This window comes from Chrysemys picta, chromosome 9, assembly GCF_011386835.1.
Source record: "Chrysemys picta bellii isolate R12L10 chromosome 9, ASM1138683v2, whole genome shotgun sequence".
NCBI lineage: Eukaryota > Metazoa > Chordata > Testudines > Emydidae > Chrysemys > Chrysemys picta.
In genome coordinates, this window is record NC_088799.1 from 54,543,632 (window position 1) to 54,565,997 (window position 22,366).

At 42.1% G+C, this 22,366-nt stretch overlaps 2 protein-coding genes across 21 annotated transcripts in view; one reads left to right on the forward strand and one right to left on the reverse strand.

Annotated features, from left to right (window-relative positions):
* PIGX (phosphatidylinositol glycan anchor biosynthesis class X) overlaps window positions 1–22,366 on the reverse strand; it is a 23,162-nt gene continuing 796 nt past the window's right edge. Inside the window, exons 1-8 of one of the 13 annotated variants that reach the window (XM_065557130.1) lie at window positions 13,426–13,599; window positions 11,887–11,989; window positions 10,403–10,466; window positions 9,715–9,856; window positions 8,227–8,440; window positions 6,750–6,850; window positions 1,234–1,290; window positions 1–356 (exon numbers count right to left, since the gene is read on the reverse strand). In XM_065557130.1, coding sequence (XP_065413202.1) covers window positions 306–356; window positions 1,234–1,290; window positions 6,750–6,850; window positions 8,227–8,440; window positions 9,715–9,856; window positions 10,403–10,466; window positions 11,887–11,977 — 720 coding nt within the window. In that variant the 5' untranslated portion in view covers window positions 11,978–11,989; window positions 13,426–13,599 and the 3' untranslated portion in view covers window positions 1–305. The other 12 variants (XM_065557123.1, XR_010590393.1, XM_065557121.1 and 9 more) reach the window with 12 other exon arrangements.
* Window positions 13,665–22,366, forward strand: part of CEP19 (centrosomal protein 19) — an 18,111-nt gene continuing 9,409 nt past the window's right edge. For 4 of the 8 annotated variants that reach the window (XM_065557132.1, XM_065557133.1, XM_065557131.1 and 1 more), the window contains exon 1: window positions 13,710–14,069. The gene's annotated coding sequence lies outside the window, so the exon portion shown is untranslated. The other 4 variants (XM_065557134.1, XM_005303626.4, XM_024108387.3 and 1 more) reach the window with 3 other exon arrangements.

Genomic DNA, 22,366 nt, shown 5'->3' on the forward strand with positions numbered 1-22,366 from the left:
TTTGAAAGACAGGACTTTTGCTTTTTATTGTATCTGTAATTTCATAAACAGAATCACCTATATTTAATATCCTCTAGGTATATGGGAAATGAAACAGTCTTCTGCACAAATCTGCCTTATGAGTTATCTTAAACTCATAATGCCCCCTACTGACAAACAACAGAAACACAAGATACATTTGGGGCAGCTCAGCTTTTCCATTAATGAAGCAATTTCCTCTCTGTTTCCTTGTAATTCTTAATAGCTCCGATGATTACCTCCAGTCTTCCAAGTATTCAATTCCAGTTTAGCATCATTTCATAGATTCATAGATTCCAAAACCAGAAGGGACCACTGTGATCATGTAATCTGTCCTCCTGCATAACACAGACCATAGAACTTCCTCAAAATAATTCCTGTTTGAATGAGGCTCTACTAATCAGAAAATCAGAGTTATTAGTCCAGCTTCTGATTTACTCAGTAAACACCTGGAAGTTTCTTCCAAATTCTTAAGACCTCTTTAAAAATCACATAAATCTGGCTGCCTCCTGCAGGTCAATGTTAATAAAACTGGGGTCATTGTGTCTTTCCAATGCCTGGAAATACTTTCCTGTTGCAGGTAAATATACAGCCTCACAAAACAAATTAAAATACAACAGAGCTGAATTATGTAACAGTTTAAAATTCAACCGTTTAATGACCAGGGAACTTGTTTCTCTGATAATAATCAATCTACCAAGTCAGTTTGTTTAAAATCTTTGGAAGAAGAATACGTAACAAGAGGCATTGTGGTCCAGCACATAGGGCACACTAGATCAGGAGACCCAGCTCTGCCACGGAACTGGTGCATGACCTTGGGAAGTCACCTCATTTTTCTGTGTCTTTGTTCTCCCTCCCATGCTTTGTTTATTTAGAATGCAAGTTCTTCAGTGCAGGGATGGTCTCTTACTAGGGGTTTGTACAGTGCCTGGCACAAGAGGGTCATGATCTCAGATGGGTCCTCTAGGCATTATCGTAATACAGGTGATAGATAATAAACTGCATTCCATTTATGGAACCCTAAATGGAACAGACTAAGTTTGCATTCAGTTAAATTTAATGCATGGTACTCATTGTTTCGTACGGACGCCAGCTATAAAGTCTTGCTCAGTTTCATTCTGAGCAGTGCACCAAGGAGAAGTGTCCATATTTGCATACAGCTGCAAGAACAAGACTGGAGCACAGGACCGTGGTAAGAAGAGTCACTGCACATACCAAGGCAGCATGTTGTTTGAGCCCCACTGGAACCTGCAGTATCACTTCCTTATTTACCTACGAAGAGAGAGTTGGATGTTAAACCCGAGTAAAAACATACTCTTGAGCTATTATTCCATTTTCAATAGCTTTGGTTTCTCCTTTAAATATAGTAATTAAGCAAGCTTCACAGCACAAACATCATTTAACGCTCTAGTTGCTCAGGAGCTCGCCATTCATTTACAAGATTTATCCTTTCATACAGTATTGGAATTCTAAACTCAAAGCTGGGGGAGAGACGTTTCCATTTAGTCTGTCTGCCCATCTTGAGAGCTAACTTCTTTAACTTCTGGGGCATTTATCTAGTACACAGTACCTGAGGCGCTGTACTGTGCATTTATTTTCTCTACAGCTTTGCTCTTATATTAGCCTTGACATTAGGGACATTATGCAACTCCTGCACACTGTAGGACTGGAGGAATAAGCTTATGGAATGAATACCTGGATAAATAACTCTCATGTAATAGTGACCTGCAAAGACAAAAAAGGGCTTGCGTCCTTTTATGCTCCTTATCGTTCATGAAGTCCTGAAAGATTTTTGTTAAGAACAGTAAACAAGAAGTCCTCCAGCAAAAGCAGGTGACCAGACATGATATTCCTGATATTTCCACGGGGAAAAAAAGAAGCAAAAAAAAGACATATTAAAAAAAAAACTGACCAAAAGCTTCCATGCCGCCTTTATATATAAAGAAACAAAAAAGGACACAAAATCCACCTTCTTTAAATCTTTTGCAGGTCACCTTTAGTGTTCTGTAGCCTCCAAAGATTTCCTAGAGGCAGAGTTGCTCAAATTACAGTGCCAGATCACTCTTATTTCAGAATCTCTGCAATACTGCAGCACTGTTGAGTTTCAAAGCCAAGTGCTGACTGTATCAAGGACTTGCATCCAGAACCAGTGTAAATGAAATTTAAAAACTTCATCAGAGACATAAGCCATAGGTTAGCATTCAGACTGGCATGAAAGTTCTTTCCCTATATCATTCTTTAAACTTTTCTCTGAAAATAATCACCCAACACAAAATGTATAAAACCAAGAATATTCACCTTCCTCCTTTTGTTCTTCAAACCATAGGCTTGGAAGGATTAGATTTTTATTGTTAAATGTCAGTAAGTGGCTATTTCACTACACACACCGGATGAAAAAATATTTCCATCAATAATGATAAAAATTTACAGGTAAGCAAATTAAGAAAAATGCTGCTTGAGAACTTATTAGAGTAAGGATATTTATTTTGTATATTCTGACATATGATGTTGACAATTTGTATTTCAGTGGTTATAACGCTTTTACTTTTTGAATCTCAACATCTACTATAATTAAATTATTGTCTGACCCTCAATTTCCCACAACTGTGAAAATTTAAATTGGTAAAAACTGAAAAAATGCTTAAAAACAAACATCTATATTATCTACTGAAATTATATTAAAAAAATATAATTCTGCCAACCCTAGTTATGAAGATCAATGCATAACATCAGTTATACCTCAGGACTCCAGGTAGACCACTACAGGAGGGGGAAAGGTCCAGAGACAGCACCAGTCATCAAGGGAAAGGACAGCACAGAATGAGCCACTAGCATAAGGGTACAGAGGGAGCAAAAGTGGAAACTAGGTCAAATTATAAAAGGATGAATATTAAAAAACAACACATTTAGGAACAAAATTAGAAAGGCCAAGACACAAAATGAGATAAAACTAGCTATGGACATAAAGGGTAACAAGAAAACATTTTACAAATACTTTAGAAGCAAGAGAAAGACCAAGGACAAGGTAAGCCCATTACTCAATGAGGAGGGAAAGACAATAACAGAAAATGCAGCAATGACAGAAGTGTCACATGACTTTTTTGTTTCAGTTTTCATCAAAAAAAAAAGTTAGCTGTTATTAGACAACAAACATAATGAACATCAGTGCAAAATGGGGTAAGATCTGAGGCTCATATAGGAAAATAAGTTAAGACTAGACAAGTTAGATGTTTTCAAGTTGGCAGGGCTGATGAAATACATTCTAGAATACTCAGGGAACTGGCTGAAGACATCTCTGAGCCATTAGCGATTCTCTTTGAGAACTCATGGAACACAGGAGAGATCCCAGAGGATGGGAAAAGGGCAAATATAGTACCTGTGTATAAAAAGGGGAATAAGGACAACCCAGGGAATTATAGACCAGTCAGTTCTCGTAAGGGGGTATGCAAGAAAAATCCTTTAATGGAAGTAGAGCATGAGTTCAGTTCCACCATTTTTCCCACTCCCCACTGACCCTGTCACCAAATATGCTAGATATTGTTAGGAGTAGTTATGGGCAGATAAAATGAAAGAATGTGTCTCAAGTAACTAAGTCTCATTTAAGCTGGGGGCTCATCAGTTGAAAACACAGAGGAGAAAGACCTAGGTGCATTAGCTGACCACAGGGTGACTATTAGCCACCAATGTGGTGTGGCCATAAAAAAAAAAGGCAAATACAATCCTAGGATGCATCAGGCAAGATATTTCAAGTAGACATTGGGAAGTATTAATGCCATTGTACAAGGTACTGGTCAGACCTCACTGGGAATACTGTGTACTGTTCTGGTCATCCATGTTTAAGAAACATGGATTCAAACTTGAACGGGAGCAGAAATGATTGGGGAATGTAGAGCCTATCTTACAAGAGGAGACTAAAAAAGCTTGGCTTGTATAGCTTAGCAAAACAAAGGCTGAAGGGGAATATGACTGCTCTCAATGAATACAACAGGTGGGTAAACACCAGGGAGGGAGAAGAACTATTTAAAGAAAAGAATAAAATTGGCAAAAGAACAAATGGGGACAAACTGGTCAGGAACAAGTTTAGGCTGGAAATTAGAAGCTTTCTAACCATCAGAGGCATGAGGTTTTGGAACAGCCTCCCAATAGGAGTGGTGGGGGCAAACAACCTAACTTGTTTTAAAAATGGAGCTTGACACCATAATAGAGGCTAAACTTAAATGTATATCCCAAATTAAAAAACATAGTAAGAGAACCAAAAAAGTGTGTCTGTGGCTAAACCACAAAGTAAAAGAAGCAGTGAGAGGCAAAAAGGCATCCTTTAAAAAGTGGAAGTTAAATTCTAGTGAGGAAAACAGAAAGGAGCATAAACTCTGGCAAGTAAAGTGTAAAAATATAATTAGGAAGGCCAAAAAAGAATTTGAAGAACAGCTAGCCAAAGACTCAAAAAGTAATAGCAACAAAATTTTTTTAAGTACATCAGAAGCAGGAAGCCTGCTAAATAACCAGTGGGGCTAATGGACGATCGAGATGCGAAAGGAGCGCTCAAGGACGATAAGGCTATTGCGGAGAAACTAAATGAATTCTTTGCATTGGTCTTCACAGCTGAGGATGTGAGGGAGATTCCCAAACCTGAGCCATTCTTTTTAGGTGACAAATCTGAGGAACTGACCCAGATTGAGGTGACATTAGAGGAGGTTTTAGAACAAACTGATAAATTAAACATTAATAAGTCCCCAGGACCAGATGGTATTCACCCAAGGAACTCAAATGTGAAATTGCAGAACTGTTAACTGTGGTGTTTAACCTATCATTTAAATCAGCTTCTGTACCAAATGACTGGAGGATAGCTAATGTGACGCCAACTTTTAAAAAGGGCTCCAGAGGTGATCCCGGCAATTATAGACCAGTAATTGTGACTTCAATACCGGGCAAACTGGTTGAAACTATAGTAAAGAACAGAATTGTCAGACACATAGATGAACATCATTTGTTGGGGAAGAGTCAACATGGTTTTTAGTATCAGAGGGGTAGCCGTGTTAGTCTGAATCTGTAAAAAGCAACAGAGGGTCCTGTGGCACCTTTAAGACTAACAGAAGTATTGGGAGCATAAGCTTTCGTGGGTAAGAACCTCACTTCTTCAGATGCAAGTAATAGAAATCTCCAGAGGCAGGTATAAATCAGTATGGCGATAACGAGGTTAGTTCAATCAGGGAGGGTGAGGTGCTCTGCTAGCAGTTGAGGTGTGAACACCAAGGGAGGAGAAACTGCTTCTGTAGTTGGATAGCCATTCACAAAGCCATTTCCCTTTACAAAAACATGTTTTTTGTAAAGGGAAATCATGCCTCACCAATCTACTAGAATTCTTTGAGGGGGTCGGCAAGCATGTGGACAAGGGGGATCCAGTGGATATAGTCTATTTAGATTTTCAGAAAGCCTTTGACAAGGTCCCTCACCAAAGGCTCTTGGGCAAGGTGGGCTGTCATGGGATGGGAGGGAAGGTCCTCTCATGGACTGGTAACTGGTTAAAAGATAGGAAACAAAAGGTAGGAATAATAGTCAGTTTTCAGAATGGAGGGAGGTAAACAGTGGTGTCCCCCAGGGGTCTGTACAGGGACCAGTCCTAGTCAACATTTTCATAAATGATCTCGAAAAAGGGGTAAAAAAAAGTGCAGTGGCAAAATTTGCAGATGATGCAAAACTACTCAAGATAGTTGGGCCCAGGGTGGACTGTGAAGAGTTGCAGAGGGATCTCACAGAACTGGGTGACTGGGCAGATGAAATTCAATGTTGATAAATGCAGAGCAATACACATTGGAAAGCATGATCCAAACTATACATATAAAATGATGGGGTCTAAATTAGCTGTTAACACTCAAGAAAGATCTTGGAGTCATTGTGGATAGTTCTCTGAAAACATCACTCAATGTGCAAGGGCAGTCAAGGAAGCTAGCAGAATGTTGGGAATCATTGGGAGGGGGATAGACAGTAGGACAGAAAGTGTCATATTGCCTCTATATAGATCCATGGTATGCCAACATCTTGAATACTGCTTGCAGATGTGGTCACCCCATCTTAAAAATGATATATTGGAAAAGGTTCAGAAAAGGGCAACAAATATGATTAGGGGTATGGAACAGCTTCCATATGAGGAGAGATTAATATGACTGGGACTTTTCAGCTTGGAAAAGAGATGACTAAGGAGGGATATGATAGTGTCTATAAAATCATGACTGGTGTGAAGAAAGTAAATAACACTTCCTTATTTACTCCTTCTCATAATACAAGAACTAGGATTCACCCAATGAAATTAATAGGCCACAGGTTTAAAACAAAGAAAAAGAAGTATTTCTTCACACAACACAGTCAACCCGTGGAAATCCTTGCCAGAGAATGTTGTGAAGGCCAAGACTAACAGGATTCAAAAAAGAACTAGATAAATTCATGGAGAATAGGTCCATCAATAGCTATTAGCCAGAATGGGCAGGGATGGGCGACAGGAGATGGATCACTCGAGGAGTACCTGTTCTGTTCATTCCCTCTGGGGCACCTGGCATTGGCCACTGTCGGAAGACAGGATACTGGGCTAGTTGGACCTTTGGTCTAACCCAGTATGGCTGTTCTTATGTTCTTACAAGTTTATGAATGAGATTATATGACAGGGCTGTCTGCGATAGCAAGGGACTAGGTTAAATGATCTAAGAGGTCCCTTCCCGTCTGAAATAGGAACTTACATGTTTGTACTTCACTTTGTTCCAATGACAGGTATGCCTGTTTCTCACTGAACATGGAGCTTCCACTTCAGAATACTTCCAACATTCAACTGACAGGAAACCTAGAAAAAGCAGAAATATGTTACATCAAGAATCAGACCAGGATGAGGCAATATATGGAATGCAAAATCCTTTCAAAGGGGATATCTGTCTATCATGCAGCTTAGCAGTCTCTACTCACTAAAAGTTAAGGGGTGAAATAACATCAATACTGGTAGAACTTTGCTGGGAAACCTGCACATTCAAACTAGTGCCGCCAGTCCCTTTCATAAATCCTTAAACTCAACAAATTTTTGGATATACAAGAAAGTCTACACCAGTGGTGAAATCCTAGCCCCACTAAATAGCAAATGGGGGTGAAATACAATTCAAATGGCACCAGGATTTCACCACTGGTCTTTGGGCTGTTTCCAATTTCCAGCCCTGCTGCTATGGCTCCTGCCTCCACCATACCCCATAATAAACTATTTTAACATTTCTCCTTATGGACTCCTGTTGTATCTCTGCAATGCTATTTTTTAAATTTAGTCTATTACTAAGAAATGTGGATCCCTACAATTAAAGTTTACTATAGGTGACAGGGAGACAAGGGAAGGCAAAAATAACATTATCAAACTATATAGAACCCCCCTATAGTCCCAAAGATGTAAGAGTGAAAATAATCCATCAAATAATGCCTGAGTAAAGACATAAAGGTGAGAAATGTATTCACATATGTGGTTTGGCAGTGAGCTAGGGAGAGTCTGTCTCTTGAAAAGAAACACATTTGTAGTAGGAGTGGGGACTTGATTGTTTATAAGATTTTAAATTATTCATTATTATGAGATATTGGATTTTTTTTTTTAATAAAGAGTCTCAGGCTCCTATCATTCCATCCCTCGGAAAGTCAAAAGTCCCTACAAAGATTTTCCTACTTAAACATTGTGAGGGTTGGAAAGCACCTGAATACTTTTGATTGAAACAGTTCAGCTTTCCTTTGTATAGACTAAGCCATGAACTGCATCAATTGCAAGTTAGAATGCTGTGGAAACAGGTGGGCCATGCAAACCTTCATCAGTCCAGATTCTAAGGAGCAGGCCAACTGTCAACACTCCCATCTTAAAGACCCATATTAGGAGATACAATCCCCCTTCCCCTGGGGTGGGATTACCTAGAGGATAAAATGGGCATAGCTGGGATTTCCAAGAAGTTTATAACAACTAGACCTAAATTAGCTCTTTGTCAGGATAAAGTAGCATTGATCCAAATAGATGTAAAAAAGAATTACTTGCCCTTCTTTTGCAGTCACTATTTTCCTCATTTTTAAATGACTATCCACATACCTCTCTCCACCACGATTTTCCCCAAAGTCTGGATTTCACACTCTGTATGGTAATAGTTATTTCTCTAATCCCTCCCTCTTTCATACAACAAAGTAGGAGTTATGTGTATTTCTCACTTTTATGGCAATGAATCAATATTTCTGGACTCTTCAGAAAAGCAAGTGCTTCCCCATCTTCCTCTGTTGGCCGGTGATACCGGCAGTGCACAGGCAACATGGCTTTAAAACAGCAAGCACACTGAGGGTCAGGTTTCATGTAAACAACAATGGCAAGGTCTGTGGCTAAGTATTCAGGAGATTCCACATCAACAGTATCTGGAATCATCAGAGCCTGTGGAAAACACAGACACAGTCAATATAGATGAATGAATGTAATGAAAAACACACCAATATTGTTATATAGGGAATACAGGATTAAAATGACTAAAACAGTCAACCTGTCAAAGTAACCTACTATAATGTCATGAGGGAGACAGCAGTTTAATTCCCAGACTAGAGATCTTTTTCCTCAGGATGATTAAAATAAATGAGCCATATTCATTCTGTGTCTGTTCTAGTCAGATAGTGTCCATCACTGTTATGCTACTGACTTCAGTGGTGTTACAGTAGTTACATGAGGACTACACTTGGGACATACAATGTTTTAAATGTGTATTACAGTACTGCCTAAAGGCTCCAACAGAGTTTGGAGTCCCATTATGTTTGGCACCATATCTACACATAGTAAGAGACAGGTCTTGCAACCTAAATAGACAAGATAGACAAAGGATGGGATAAAGAGATTATCATCTCCACTTTACAGAGGAAGAACTGAGGCACAGAGATTAAGGGATTTGTCTGAGGTCACACAGATTGATTGTGGCAGAGTCAAGAACCTGAAACAAGTCTCAGTATAGCACCTTAAACACAACACCATCCTTTGTCACAAAATGACTTTCATTCCCAAGGATACCAAAGTGCTCTAACAACTACTTCTCATGCATTTGCTGAAATTTCTTGTTTCCCAGCAGGTCTTGTATGAAGAACTTGGAGCATTTTGAAGAAATGCTTTAGTAGAGCCCCATAAACTTTTTCTAAACTAAATGGATTCCAGGGCCTCTTTCCTACAGTTCCCCAGGTCACTGGTGTCAGCATAAACCATAATACCACCATCCTCCCCTGCACTCTGTACAAGTCTATATTGCTCATGAGAGCCAATATATTCATACCCAATATTCTGAAAAACACACTACCTATATAACTAGTAAGAGAATCCCATAGAAGTACCCTACATGTCTTCCAACTGTACTATAACCACATCTTCTGGGGGAGTTCCTCAGAGCCTCATGATCGTCTCCCCTAACAACTCCTGGACAGTTACTTCAATCTAATGCAAGCTGTTTTCCCTTCATTCTAGTTTCTATCCATGACTATGCCCCTACATAGTAGAAAGCTCTGTCATGAGAGGGAAAGGTCACATCAGAATGGCAGATGAAAGTTCATCTTCACGCTAATGTTTCAAATTATAGACACTGGATCTTTACTCACAAATATTCAAATTATTATATGTTTTTTCTTGTTTGAACCACTTCCAAACAAATCAACATGACCACTTGGACATCGTACCTCAGTTAGGTTGTGCTGTTGCAATGATGCCAACTCATAGGGATCCACATATAGTCCTGTTGGTAGGTGTTCTTTAATTGCCACAGTGCAGCTTCCTATGGCTTCATCCCCTGCACCAAGTTCTACCTTTGTTAGCAAGTCTCTTAAAAAGGAAACAAAATGTTAGCACAAATTTCAAATAACTGCACAAACATTTAAACAGTTCATCTCAAATATTAGATGCGGCTCTCTAATATTTGTACCGTAGTATGCTCTGAGAATATAGACAACAACATTTATCTATCTAGACTCTGACCTTTTCCTTTTAGGAAACACAATATTTTATTGTATTTCCATATCCGTGATAACCAACATGCCTCTTTTGTTAATTCCCCACTTATGCACCTGTATTACTGAAAGTATTCAGAAATACATTTTCATGTTGGCATCATGTTCTTGCCTTGATATAACTGATTGGTGGCCACTAAATATTTAAGCACTCATCCTGCCAACACCAACATATATGCTTACCTTTACTCATGAGTAATCCCATTGAATACAGTGCAGTGCATTTGTTCAATTATGCATGAGTTCAAAGGAGCTACTGACGTGCATACAGTTAAGTACATGCATGTTTGCAGAACAGGGGCCCTGAGTGGCACATTAGTAACTGATGCATTGCTCAAGTACATGGCTGTCATCAACTCACCTGTGAAATCCCTCTTTCAGAAGCTGTTGAGTCACAGTGATATCAGGACAAGTGGCCTGTGCGCCTGAAAACACCACAAAATAATTTTTTACAGTGTTTATAGCATTGCCTACATTGTTAGGACTAACAATGATGAGCTACTTTAACAAGCTACAGCAAATTCTGAATTTACTACCTGTCTGGAAGAAGTGACTGTAGAATCAGTGATGGTAAAGAAGAGACAGGCCTCAGTTGTGGTCAGTATAAAGGGGATTTTAAGTCACCGGACACAGCCAGAACCCTGTCATTTTCTTTGGCTCTCCTGCTCTGACTTAAAACCCAGACCTATAAACAAATACGTGCTTAAAGTTAAGCATGTGTGTAAGTGTTTGCAGGACTGGGTCCTAACTAAACACAGATTTTAGTCTTAATGTCACCACCACCAGATGTTTCCAGCCTAGACTAAGCAGTTGTTGCAAGGACAGCTGAATACACTGTAAGCAATCAAAAAATACAAAAACACTTAACCAATTACAATATTTCTGTGTACATAAATCTAGTTAATTCTCATCATCTAATGACATTTGATACCTGGTCCCACACGGAGTCAGTTTTTAACTGAGCAAAATACATTTGCTCTCTGCACAAGATAATATAACTTTTCTGGACCTCAGAAAAGTTCAATTGATTTAATCTTGTCTTGATTTCTGTAATCATTTGCAGTAGCGAGCACAGAAAAAGATTCAAGGAATCATGCATATGACACATTGCTTTTGGTTATACTAACATTTCAAAGATTCCTAACAACAATTTATTATGACTGATGTTGTTTCATAAAACCTACAAAACTTTTCAGTGAGAAGGGTGGGAAATATTCAGAACACCAGAAAAAAAAAGAATATTTACAAAACTGAAAATTATTGCTTCTTTTTCAGACATTTTAGCATTTTGGAGGCTTTATTCCAATGTAAAATTTTAAAACTGCAAATACACAGTGGGTTTGTTTTGTGTCTTCTCCTATTATAGGTGATAGCTTTTGAAGGTATAATCTTAGAAATTTTATCTTTTCTTTCAACACTGCCCAATACATAAACAGCATTCTATGATTAAGTAGTAAAACCACAAGCATCTATATATTTCCACATTGTTTATCAAACTATAGATCAAATTCACTGCTAATACAAGCAGGAGTAACTCCAATAACTGTAATGAAGTTGCACCTGCTTACACCAACAATTATTTTGGTCCCACATGTGTTCATTCTTCCCTGAAATAAAATGTTTGATTAGTACAGTATTACTTGAAACTAATCTCAGCAATTTATGGACATTCTACAATGGAAAGTTTAATAACCTCTCCCACACTTATTTCACATCCCTTCTCATTTCATAGTATGCGAGGGACTCACAAATTATCTCTTAGCAGTTTCAATTATCAGTTGCTTAGAAAGTTTATTTGGCAGCTTGCTAAGTGAAAGCTTAAATATTTTAATTTATTTAACTTACACAAATTTCCTGCTGTGCAAACAAGCAAGGATACTCTAAAGGTGAGAATACTTTTCCAAAGAAACACTCTCTCCATCCACTGCCACTGCATTTCCAAATCCAACTGCAAAAAAAAAAAAAAAAAAAAAAAAAAAAATCACAGCTCCTATGAACATGGGGTATTTCATCAACAGATTTTCAATTCAAATCAGATCTTCAAAAACCCTGTCTGTATCATAGTAATTATGCACACCAATGACACTTCCCATATCACAAAGCCTGTCAGTGTCCTTGTCCTTATCTGTCCATGTAGGCTGGAATCAATGTCTGTGTTAGCATCAAGACCTGTGTGTGGGCACATCTACACTGCAGCTGGGAGGCATGTGGGGCTCAGGTAGACATACGCATGCTAGCTCTGATTGCTACTCTAAAAATAGCAATGTGGTCATGGTGGTGGCTCGGGCTACCCATCTAAGTATGTATTTAGTATTTCGGACTGTACTCGCATGGCTAGCCAAAGCCGTCACCCATTACATCATGCAAACTAGTATTTCTAGTGTACTAGCTCACTCCGAACTAGCACATGTGCATCTACCCAACCTGGGAATTACCCAGATATGTGTCTGTCACGTTCACTGATACACAGGCTATGATACATGGATAATAGTAGAGACAGAAAACGTGTACACCACATACACAAAAAATGGTGTGCTCTTAACACAGTTAGCTAACCTGGATTAGTTGATTTGATTAAAATTGCAGCAAAGACATATCAACTCAGCGTTTAACATGGGTTAATAGCTTGAGTTCAACCCCAAGCTCTGCTACAGGCTTTGATTTGAGCTGCTAACCCAAGGTCCGGTGTCTTCAGTGGTTCGTTCACCAGAGCTAGCCTAGAACCTACCTTATTTTTGCAGTGTACACATACCCTCAAAGCATAGGGGGGAGAGAGAGTGTGTGTGTGGGGGGGGGGGGGGGGTGCACGCATGCCTCAGGGTCACTGTCAGGATCCCAGTACACGTGTGTCTGTTAGGGCCCCCGTATGTGTCTCGGGGTCCCCATCTTTCCCAGGCATGGGTGCCAGAAAGACTGCCAATGTGTGGGGACCAAGTAACCGTAAAGGGACCGGGAACACCCGATTTGGCCCAGCCGCCAGGCCTGTGGAGATAAATTTGGGGACCTGGTACCTCATGTTGGCTGAGGCCCCACTCCCTCCCAATTTACTTTATGTACACAGACATCACAGACGCCTTGGGGGGGGGGTCCTGAGTTTGTCCCTCCGTCCCCCGTCAGCGCTGCGGCCGCCCCTCCGCCATGCCAGCACGGAAGGGGCTCTGCAGTTACGCCCGCAACTCGGGGCAAGCGACTGGGCCCCCCACCGAGCTCAGGCTCTGAGAAGTGACGGGGGAGCAGGACCCGCAGACTCACGGCAAGGCGCCGCCACCCTCCGCACGCAGCCGGACCGCCACACGGACTGCAGGCGCTGGGTCCTGGTCCCCGCCCGGGCGGGCCATAGCTTGGGGGCGGGGGATGGACAACCAGCTCCCACACCACGCTCACCACCGCTTCCGTCTCGTACTGTCTCCCGCACAGGGCCCGGCCCCCACAGAGGCGACCGGCGCGCCTGCCTGATTTCGAAGGAACAGGCTCTAAGCCCCACCACCGACAACCAAACGCGAGCCGCGGTTTCGTTTTCTATGGTTCAGGCAACGTCTTGGGCAGCCCCGCTGGGGGCCCCTACAGCCGGTCCTGCAGTGGGAGGGGCGCGGGGCGGTTGTCATGGTAACCGAGAGGCCAGGGATGATTATTGGCCGCTGGACGTCTACGCCAAGGTTAGGGTATGTGGGGTGGGGCTCGGGGCCCTGCATACCCCGGGCCCGCCTGTAGCCAGGCCGCTGTCCCAGTCTGTCTGGCTACTTCCCCGCCCCTGGGGCTATAGCTACCTCTCCTCCTTCTGCCTGCCCCACCTCCCTGGGGCTATAGCTACCTCCCCTCTCTCCGCCTGCCCCCCTAGGGAGGGGTGCCGGGCAGGGGTACGGCAGCCCCACCTGGCGTGAAGTGGTTTCTATAATTTAGAACAGTGATGCCGTGGATAGTTCCCTCTAAGGTGCACACCTAGGTGACCGCACACCTAATTAGTGGAGCTGCACAGGTATGGCTACACTAAATAGGTGCCTGGACCCTGGAGAAGACGCACATGTAAGGTGAGGTGGTGGCCGGGGGGGGGGGGAAATAGGGGGTAGGTGGGAGGAGGCAGTGGGGTGAAAAGAGGGGGTGGGGAGGAATTTGGGACATGCAGGGCTGTGTTGGTCAGAGAAAGCGGTGACTTACCCCAGCTCCAGGGCTGCAGCTGCCTTGGAGAGACAGCCCTCCTTTCCAGCCTCAGCTCTGTAGTGAGAGAGAGACACCTCCCTCCCCTCCTTCCCAGCCCCAACTCAGGGGCTCCCACAGCAGGGGAGAGAGGGCACATCTATCGCATTAGAAAGGTAAGACTACTGATATTAAAATGAGTTGTGTGCTTTTATTTGTAGAACAAAAAAAAAATTATCCAAAGTGCTTTACAATAGTTCGCTAACAGTACAAACAACATTTGGAAAGATCATTAAGTGGTCCGCCGAGACCCTCGGCAGTTTTCAAGTGGTCTGGAAAAAAGTTTGAGAACCACTCATTTACAGGGATTACAGTTTTGTTTAATTGCTTTCAGCACCCCCACTATAAAAAAAAATTGTTCCAGCACCTATGACCTGCCCCCCACCTTACTGGGGTTATAGTTACCCCCACTCCCTGCTCTCCCCCTGCAGCTCTACCTGCCCCCGCGTGCCCTCATCTCACTGGGGTCCATTGTTAGACACACACACACACACACACACACAGCACCCTAGGATTGCCAACTCTGACTGAAGCTATTCCAGGAGTTGTTGCTTTCCCCCCCCCCCCCATGATGTAATATCATTTTCTTAAAATATCCTATTAAAGTCTCCCAGATTGCTTTCAGTAGTCACCAGGAGTTCAATGCCAGTTCTAGGAGACTCCAGGCCAATCCTGGAGGGCTGGCAACCCTGCTGCACCCCCACACAAGCACTTGCTGCACACAGGCTCCTCTCAGGGGAGGATCCAGTCCTGAAAACAATTAAAGATCTCCAATTTTTAACAGTGACCCTGAGGACAGCAACTCCCATCCTCTGGGTGGGAGGTGCTGTCCGACTCCATTGGGACACTCAGCTGGGCAATGCTCTGCAGGTTTTATTCAGAGGTAAAGTAAGAGGGGCTGAGGGAGCAGACCTCTCTCCTGTTTCTGGCTCTCATACAGCTCCTCCTCCTCGGCTTTTGCAGAGAGTTCCTCTCCTATTTTAGGTTACTTTAACTGCCAAACCAGGAGCTGGCAATGGGGTACTGATGCTGCTTCCCAAACTTGGCTACTGCTCTAGAGTAGAGGTTGGCAAACTACGGCCCACGGGCCACATCCAGCCCGTGGAACCCTCCAGCCCGACCCCTGAGCTCCTGGCTATTCCCCCCCTCCCCCGCAGCCTCAGCTCACTGCACCACTGGCGCAATGCTCTGGGCTGTGGGGCTGCAAGCTCCCGGGGCAGCGCAACTGCAGAGCCCGGTCTTACCCAGTGCTCTGTGCTGCGCGGTGGCGTGGCTGGCTCCTGCCACGTGATGCGGCTGCCTGTCCTGCTGCTCTGGGCGGCGCGGCTGTAGTGCCACCAGCCACTGGTGCTCCAGGCAGCGTGATAAGGGGGCAGGGAGGGTTGGATAGAGGGCAGGGGAGTTCGGGGTGGTGGTGGGCAGGGGTGTGGATAGAGGTCCTGGGGGGGCAGTCAGGAAGGACGGGGGCGATCATTCTGCATACCAGCACCACCACCCTCTTATCTGCCCACTTACACTTGGTGCATACCACTATGGTGCTCTTAAAGGCATAGTCCATTACAAAAGTCTTGATTGCCTATTCACATCCACATCTCTCAGGCTTTTTATTTGCACATGAAAAACTGGTAGAAAGTTAGAATTTCACATTTTTTATTTAAATTCTGTGCAATTCAGCTAACTTCACATTTCATGTAATAACTATGAAAATATTGCAGGTTTAGCTATAGTTTTATATTGATGCCATCAATTAAAAATATTTACATCTTGAAATCTTTTTACCTATTCTATAGTTACAATTACAAGTAAACCTAAGATTATTATAATTGAAAGAAAATAGAGAAAAAAGATTTGTCTATTTTTCAGCTTGTTTCCTTTTTAGAATCCAGTTGAGTGATCAGTTTCATTGTTTCCCTATTTAGGCCCTGATTCTGCAGAAGGATGTTCATGGGCATATCTGATTGTAGGATTAGGACTATAGTTAGGGAGCAATCTTGCAAACAAACACTTACATATGCGCTTAACCATAAGCATGTGAGTAGTCCCATTTATTCAGTTGGAAGTAATCATATGGTTAAAATTAAGCACATGCATAAGAGTTTGCAGAATCAGATCCTTAGTCAACATCCCCTGCTGTTGTTGTAGGTCTTCCATAAAGCAACAAGTAAGAAAATTTTTTAAATTGAAAAATGTTTGTAAAACCACAAAATGGCAGGAGGACTCAGACAGGTAGTAACTGAGACTACATTTGTTAAATTAGACCTGATTTCAGGTTTACAATGCCCCTTTAAGAGTGGACAGAGCTTCTGTTTTAGCTCCAGTGGCAGAGGACTCTGTTTTTGAAACTATAGTATCTGAGTTTTATCTTTGCTCTTGCCATGAAGATCTGAATGGCCATGGATTTGTTACAATACTTTCATTTGCTTTTTAAAATGTATTTCTCTGCCCTCTTAAAGACAGCCATGCGTTCTGTTGGTGATTTCAGTTCCCCGAAAGCTTGTAATAGCCATTTATACTTTGAAAAAGCATTTCAGTTCACTTATAAGCAACAGACTGTGAAATAATGAAAGAAGTTTGTCCAAAGAAATGTGCTGACTAACTTTTCTGTCCAGCACAAAATTATTATTAAAAAATATGGTAGGTAATTCCTGTGGCAAATTTTGAAAATATTGCAGTAATTGGAAATCTTCCCATGTGATTTTTGTTAGAGAGCTTATTCCTTCACCCTCTCACTTCCCTGGCCCGTCTTGCAAGTACAGAGAGCAGCAATACCCAAAGTCTGAAGGTGCAAACAATTAAAATGTTTATTGGGGTGAACTTTCAGCCATAGGAGCCAACTTTCCCCCCGGCCCTGCCCCGACTCCATCCTTTCCCCGCCCCCGACCTGCTGTTTTGCGGCGCAAGCACTGGAAGCTAGGGGGGGAAGAGCAGGTATGCAGCACGCTCGGGGAAGAGGTGGAGGTGAGCTGGGGTGGGGAGCTGCCGGTAGGTGCTGAGCACCCACCAATTTTTCCCAGCCCCAGAGCACCCACGGAGTCAGCGCCTATGCTTTCAGCAAGCACTGATTTCAATTTCCTTCCTCAGTGTCTCCCTTCCGAGCTCTGATGCCACAGAGCCTTGCCTGTGTCCCTGTGCCCATTCCCTGTTCCAGTTACCCCCCCCCCTTAGCAAAACATGATTCCAATTCCTCCCTTCCCCCCACTTCCTGATTGACTGCAGACTATATAGTAAAACTTGAGTTCTGCTTAGCTATACCTTAACCAATCATTTTACTGAAATTTAACTAACCAATCCTAACATATTGTAATATGATTATCTAACCAATTATATCCCACCACCTTAATTGGTTTACACTCAACAAAATTAATTATACAGCAGACAGAAACAATCACAGAACCAGACAGATTATACAGATAAACAATAGGGAAGTGGGGACTACAGTGATAGAACAAAGAAATGAGGATTTCACACTCCAGCTATTTGATAAGTGAGTTCTTATCGTGAGCATCAGACAGGATGCTATCAAACTAAGTTTTTGTTTTTTTTTTTAAATCTTCTAGGCTTTTCCCTTTCTCTGGAGGTGATAGATTGAATCACCTTTTTAACAACCCAAAATTGCCGTATTTCAATGTTACTGGTGAGGATGTGACTGTACACTTCCCAGCTTATGGTTGCCCCTGCTGTTTAGCCAAAGGCCTTAGCCTAAGAACAAGGTCTTCGACCATCATAGTGAAAAAAAGACTATAAACAGGCAGACTGATTTTGATTCTTGTTTTGTACCTCTATAACTAGCTAAGTGATAAGAATACACCTGAATTCTTAAAGTATAGGCCTTTACAGACAGGCCTAAATATCTATATCCTAGCAGTTTTCATAAAGAATAATGGTTCACCTTTAAACTCAGCCTTCTTCAGAGTGGAATTTAAATGGTAGGGGTAGTCTGGTGGTTTTTTTTGTTTTTGTTTTTCCTCCTCTTACTCTATTGGTATTTTTGAATCCACCTTGATTTTATTACATTTCTTGTGTTGACTATCTGTAATCTACAGGGATAGCTAGGGAAGGAGGTAAGCCAGGGGACTGGCATCTTTTCACATTTTTAAAAATGATGGCTGGTCTGTACTACTGCAGTAAATTGATCTAACTCAGTGGTTCTCAAACTGTGGTCCACGAGCTCCATTCAGGTGGTCTGCAGATAGTTCCCTCTAAGGTGTGTGCCTGGGCGGCCGCACACAAGAGAATGAAGGGCCACCCACCTAATTAGTGGAGCTGCGCAGGCATGGCTCCACTAATTAGGTGCCTGGACCCTGGAGATGACGCACATGTACGGTGAGGTGGTGGCCTTGGGGGGAGGCAGGAGGAGGCAGTGGGGTGAAAACAGGGGGTGTAGGGAATTTGGGACGTGCAGAGTTGTATCGGCCAGAGAAAGAGGTGACTTTCCCCAGCTCCAGGGCTGCGGCTGCTGGGAAGAGATTGACCTCCTTCCCAGCCCCAGGTCGGCGGCTGCCACGGTGGCGGAGAGTGGGCACATCCATTGCATTAGAAAGGCAAGACTACTGATATTAAAATATGAGTTGTGTGCTGTTATTTATAGAACAAAAAAAGTTAATTTTTTTTAAATATAGTGCTTTTATCCAAAGTGCTTTACATTAGTTAGCTAACAGTACAAACAGCATTTGGAACGATCATTAAGTGGTCTGCCGAGACACTTGGCATTTTTCAAGTGGTCCGGGAAAAAAGAAGTTTGAGAACCACTGACCTAACTTACGCAACTTCAGTTACGTGAATAACGTAATTGAAGTTGATGTAGTTAGATCCACTTACCACTGTTGCTATACTGCACTGTGTTGATGGGAGAGTGTCTCCCATCGACTTCTCTTACACTTCTCGGGGAAGTAGACTACACAAATCAATGGGTGAGTGCTCTCCCATCGATTTAGTGTGTCGTCACCAGACCCACTAAATTAGCACTCGCTGCATTGATTGCAGCAGTTCTGATCTACCGGTAAGCGTAGATAAGCCCTCAAAGGGAAGTAGGATCTGCGTCCACTATATTGTATTCTATGATGGGAGTGGTGATCTGCAGCAAAGGTATTCTTTATTTTTGATTCTCCATTGGTATTCCGGTCTACTCAATAGAAATGGTAATTGTGAACATAGTTAGATACCCAGACATGGGAAAGTATTTGGAAGAGTGTATCATCAGCCTATAAGGTAGTTAGTTTAGGGACAGAGGAATTGCCATATCTGACTGGCGAACCATCTAGTCTGGTAGCCTGCCTTTGACAATAGCCGATAGCAAATGCTTCAGAGGAGAAACAAGAAATGTTGTGTATTTCAGAGCACTTAAACTGAGGAACAGAGAGGCAAAGTGACTTAAAAAGAAATGTAGTGGATAATTATGGAATAACCTGCTTATAAGAGACGTTTCTTCCTAACCTCACTCAGGGCTTGTCTATACTTACGCGCTGTTCGGCGGCAGGCAATCGAACTTCTGGGTTCGATTTATCGCGTCTAGTCTGGACGTGATAAATCGAACTCAGAAGTGCTCCCCGTCGACTCCGGTAATCCTGCTCGCCGCGAGGAGTACGCGGAGTCGACGGGGGAGCCTGCCTGCCGGGTCTGGACCGCGGTAAGTTCGAACTAAGGTACGTCGACTTCAGCTACGTTATTCACGTAGCTGAAGTTGCGTACCTTAGTTCGATTTGGGGGTTTAGTGTATACCAAGCCTCAGTTAGTGACTCTTATGCCATGAAGTATGAGAGTTTATATCTCTTTTGACTTGAAAAGAAAATCCCATCCAATGTAAATGTGGATGTTCTTGTTTTTCATATAAATGTCTACTAATTTTTAAGTCCTACTAAGATCTTGGCCTCGGTGAATATCTCGTGGCAATACGCTCCAAAGGTGTAAAACAGTGGTTCTCAAACATTTGTACTGGTGACCCCTTTCACATAGCATGCCTCTGAGTGTGACCCCCCCTTATAAATTAAAAACACTTTTTATATATTTAACACCATTATAAATGCTGGAGGCAAAGCGGGGTTTGGGGTGGAGGCTGACAGCTCACGACCCCCCACGTAATAACTTTGTGACTCCCCGAGGGGTCCCAACCCCCAGTTTGAGAACCCCTGGTGTAAAAGAAGCATTTCCATTTTTTCCCTTTTAAATTTCCTACTATTCAATTAAATTGAGAGTATCATTGTTCTTGTATTATGAGAAAAGGTAAATAGGTGGGCCCAATTTATTTTCTCTATCTAGCATCGATTATTTTTATACTTCAGTCGGTGTGCAGGAGGTGCTGGGAGGGAGGGAGAGGAGTTGATCAGCGGGGCCGCTGGCGGGCGGGAGGCGCTGGGGGGAGGAGGAGAGCTTGGCTGCCGGGGATGAGTCAGCGCCTATGCCAGTCTTTTCAGTCTCTTCTCATATGGAATCTTTTGGTGCCTCTATTTAATTTTTGTCCCCCATCTCTGACTCTTCATCTCCCCTGTGAGTTAGTAACAATCTGCTATATAGATATGACTCGCAAAATGTTGGCAGGTTTCTTAAGAGGAGGATCTAATCTATTCTGCATCTTAGGGCTGTCGATTAATCACAATTAATTTTTTAAACTGCGATTAATCTCAGTTTTAATTGAACTGAGAAGCAATGGAATACCAATTGAAATTTCTTAAATATTTTTGGATGTTTTTCTACATTTTCAAATATATTGATTTCAATTACAACACAGAATACAAAGTGTACAGTGCTCACTTTATATTATTTATTACAAATATTTGCACTCTAAAAATGATAAGAAATGGTATTTTTCAGTTCACTCTTACAAGTACTGTTGTGCAATCTCTATCGTGAAAGTGCAATTTACAAATGTAAATTTTTTTTGTTACATAACTGCACTAAAAAAAAAACAGTGTAAAACTTTAGCGCCTACAAATACACTCAGTCCTACTTCTTGTTCAGCCAATCACGAAGATAAACAAGTTTGTTTAAATTTACGGGACATCATGCTGCCCACTTCTTATTTACAGTGTCACCTGAAAATGAGAATGTGTTCACATGGCACTTTTGCCGGCATTGCAAGGTATTTATGTGTCAAATATGCTAAACATTCGTATGCCCCTTCATGCTTCGGCCACCATTCCAGGGGACATGCTTCCATGCTGATGACCCTCGTTTAAAAAAAAAAAATGCATTAGTTAAATGTGTGACTGAACTCCTTGGGGGAAAATTGTATGTCTCCTGCTCTGTTTTACCCACATGCTGCCATATATTTCATGTTATAGCAGTCTCCGATGATGACCCAGCACATGTAGTTTGTTTTAAGAACACTTTCACTGCAAATTTCACAAAACGTAAAGAAGGTACCAATGTGAGATTTCTAAAGATAGCTATAGCACTCGACCCAAGGTTTAAGGATCTGAAGTGCCTTCCAAAATCTGAGAGGGACTTGGTGTGGAGCATGCTTTCAGAAATATTAAAAGAGCAACACTCCGATGTGGAAACTGTAGAACCTGAACCACCAAAAAAGAAAATCAACCTTTTGTTGGTGGCATCTGACTCAGATGATGAAAATGAACATGTCAGTCTGCATTGCTTTGGATCGTTATCAAGCAGAATTCGTCATCAGGTGTTGGTCCTGCTTTGAGCAGGGGATTTGACTAGATGACCTCCTGAGGTCTCTCCAACCCTAATATCCTATGATTCTATGATCAGCATGGATGCATGCCCTCTGGAATGGTGGTTTTAGCATGAAGGGACATATGAATCTGTAGGGCATTTGGCGCGTAAATATCTTGTGATGCCGGCTACAACAGTGCCATGCAAATGCCTGTTCTCACTTTCAGGTGACATTATAAACAAGAAGCAGGCAACATTACCTCCGGCAAATGTAAACAAACTTGTTTGTCTGGGCGATTGGCTGAACAAAAAATAGGACTGAGTGGACTTGGAGTCTCTAAAGTTTTACATAGTTTTATTTTTGAATGCAGTTTTTTTTACATAATTCTACATTTGTAAATTCAACTTTCATGATAGAGATTGCACTACAGTACTTGCATTAGGGTGAATACTATTTCTTGTTTTTTACAGTGCAAATATTTGTAATAAAAAAATATAAACTAAGCACTGTACACTTTGT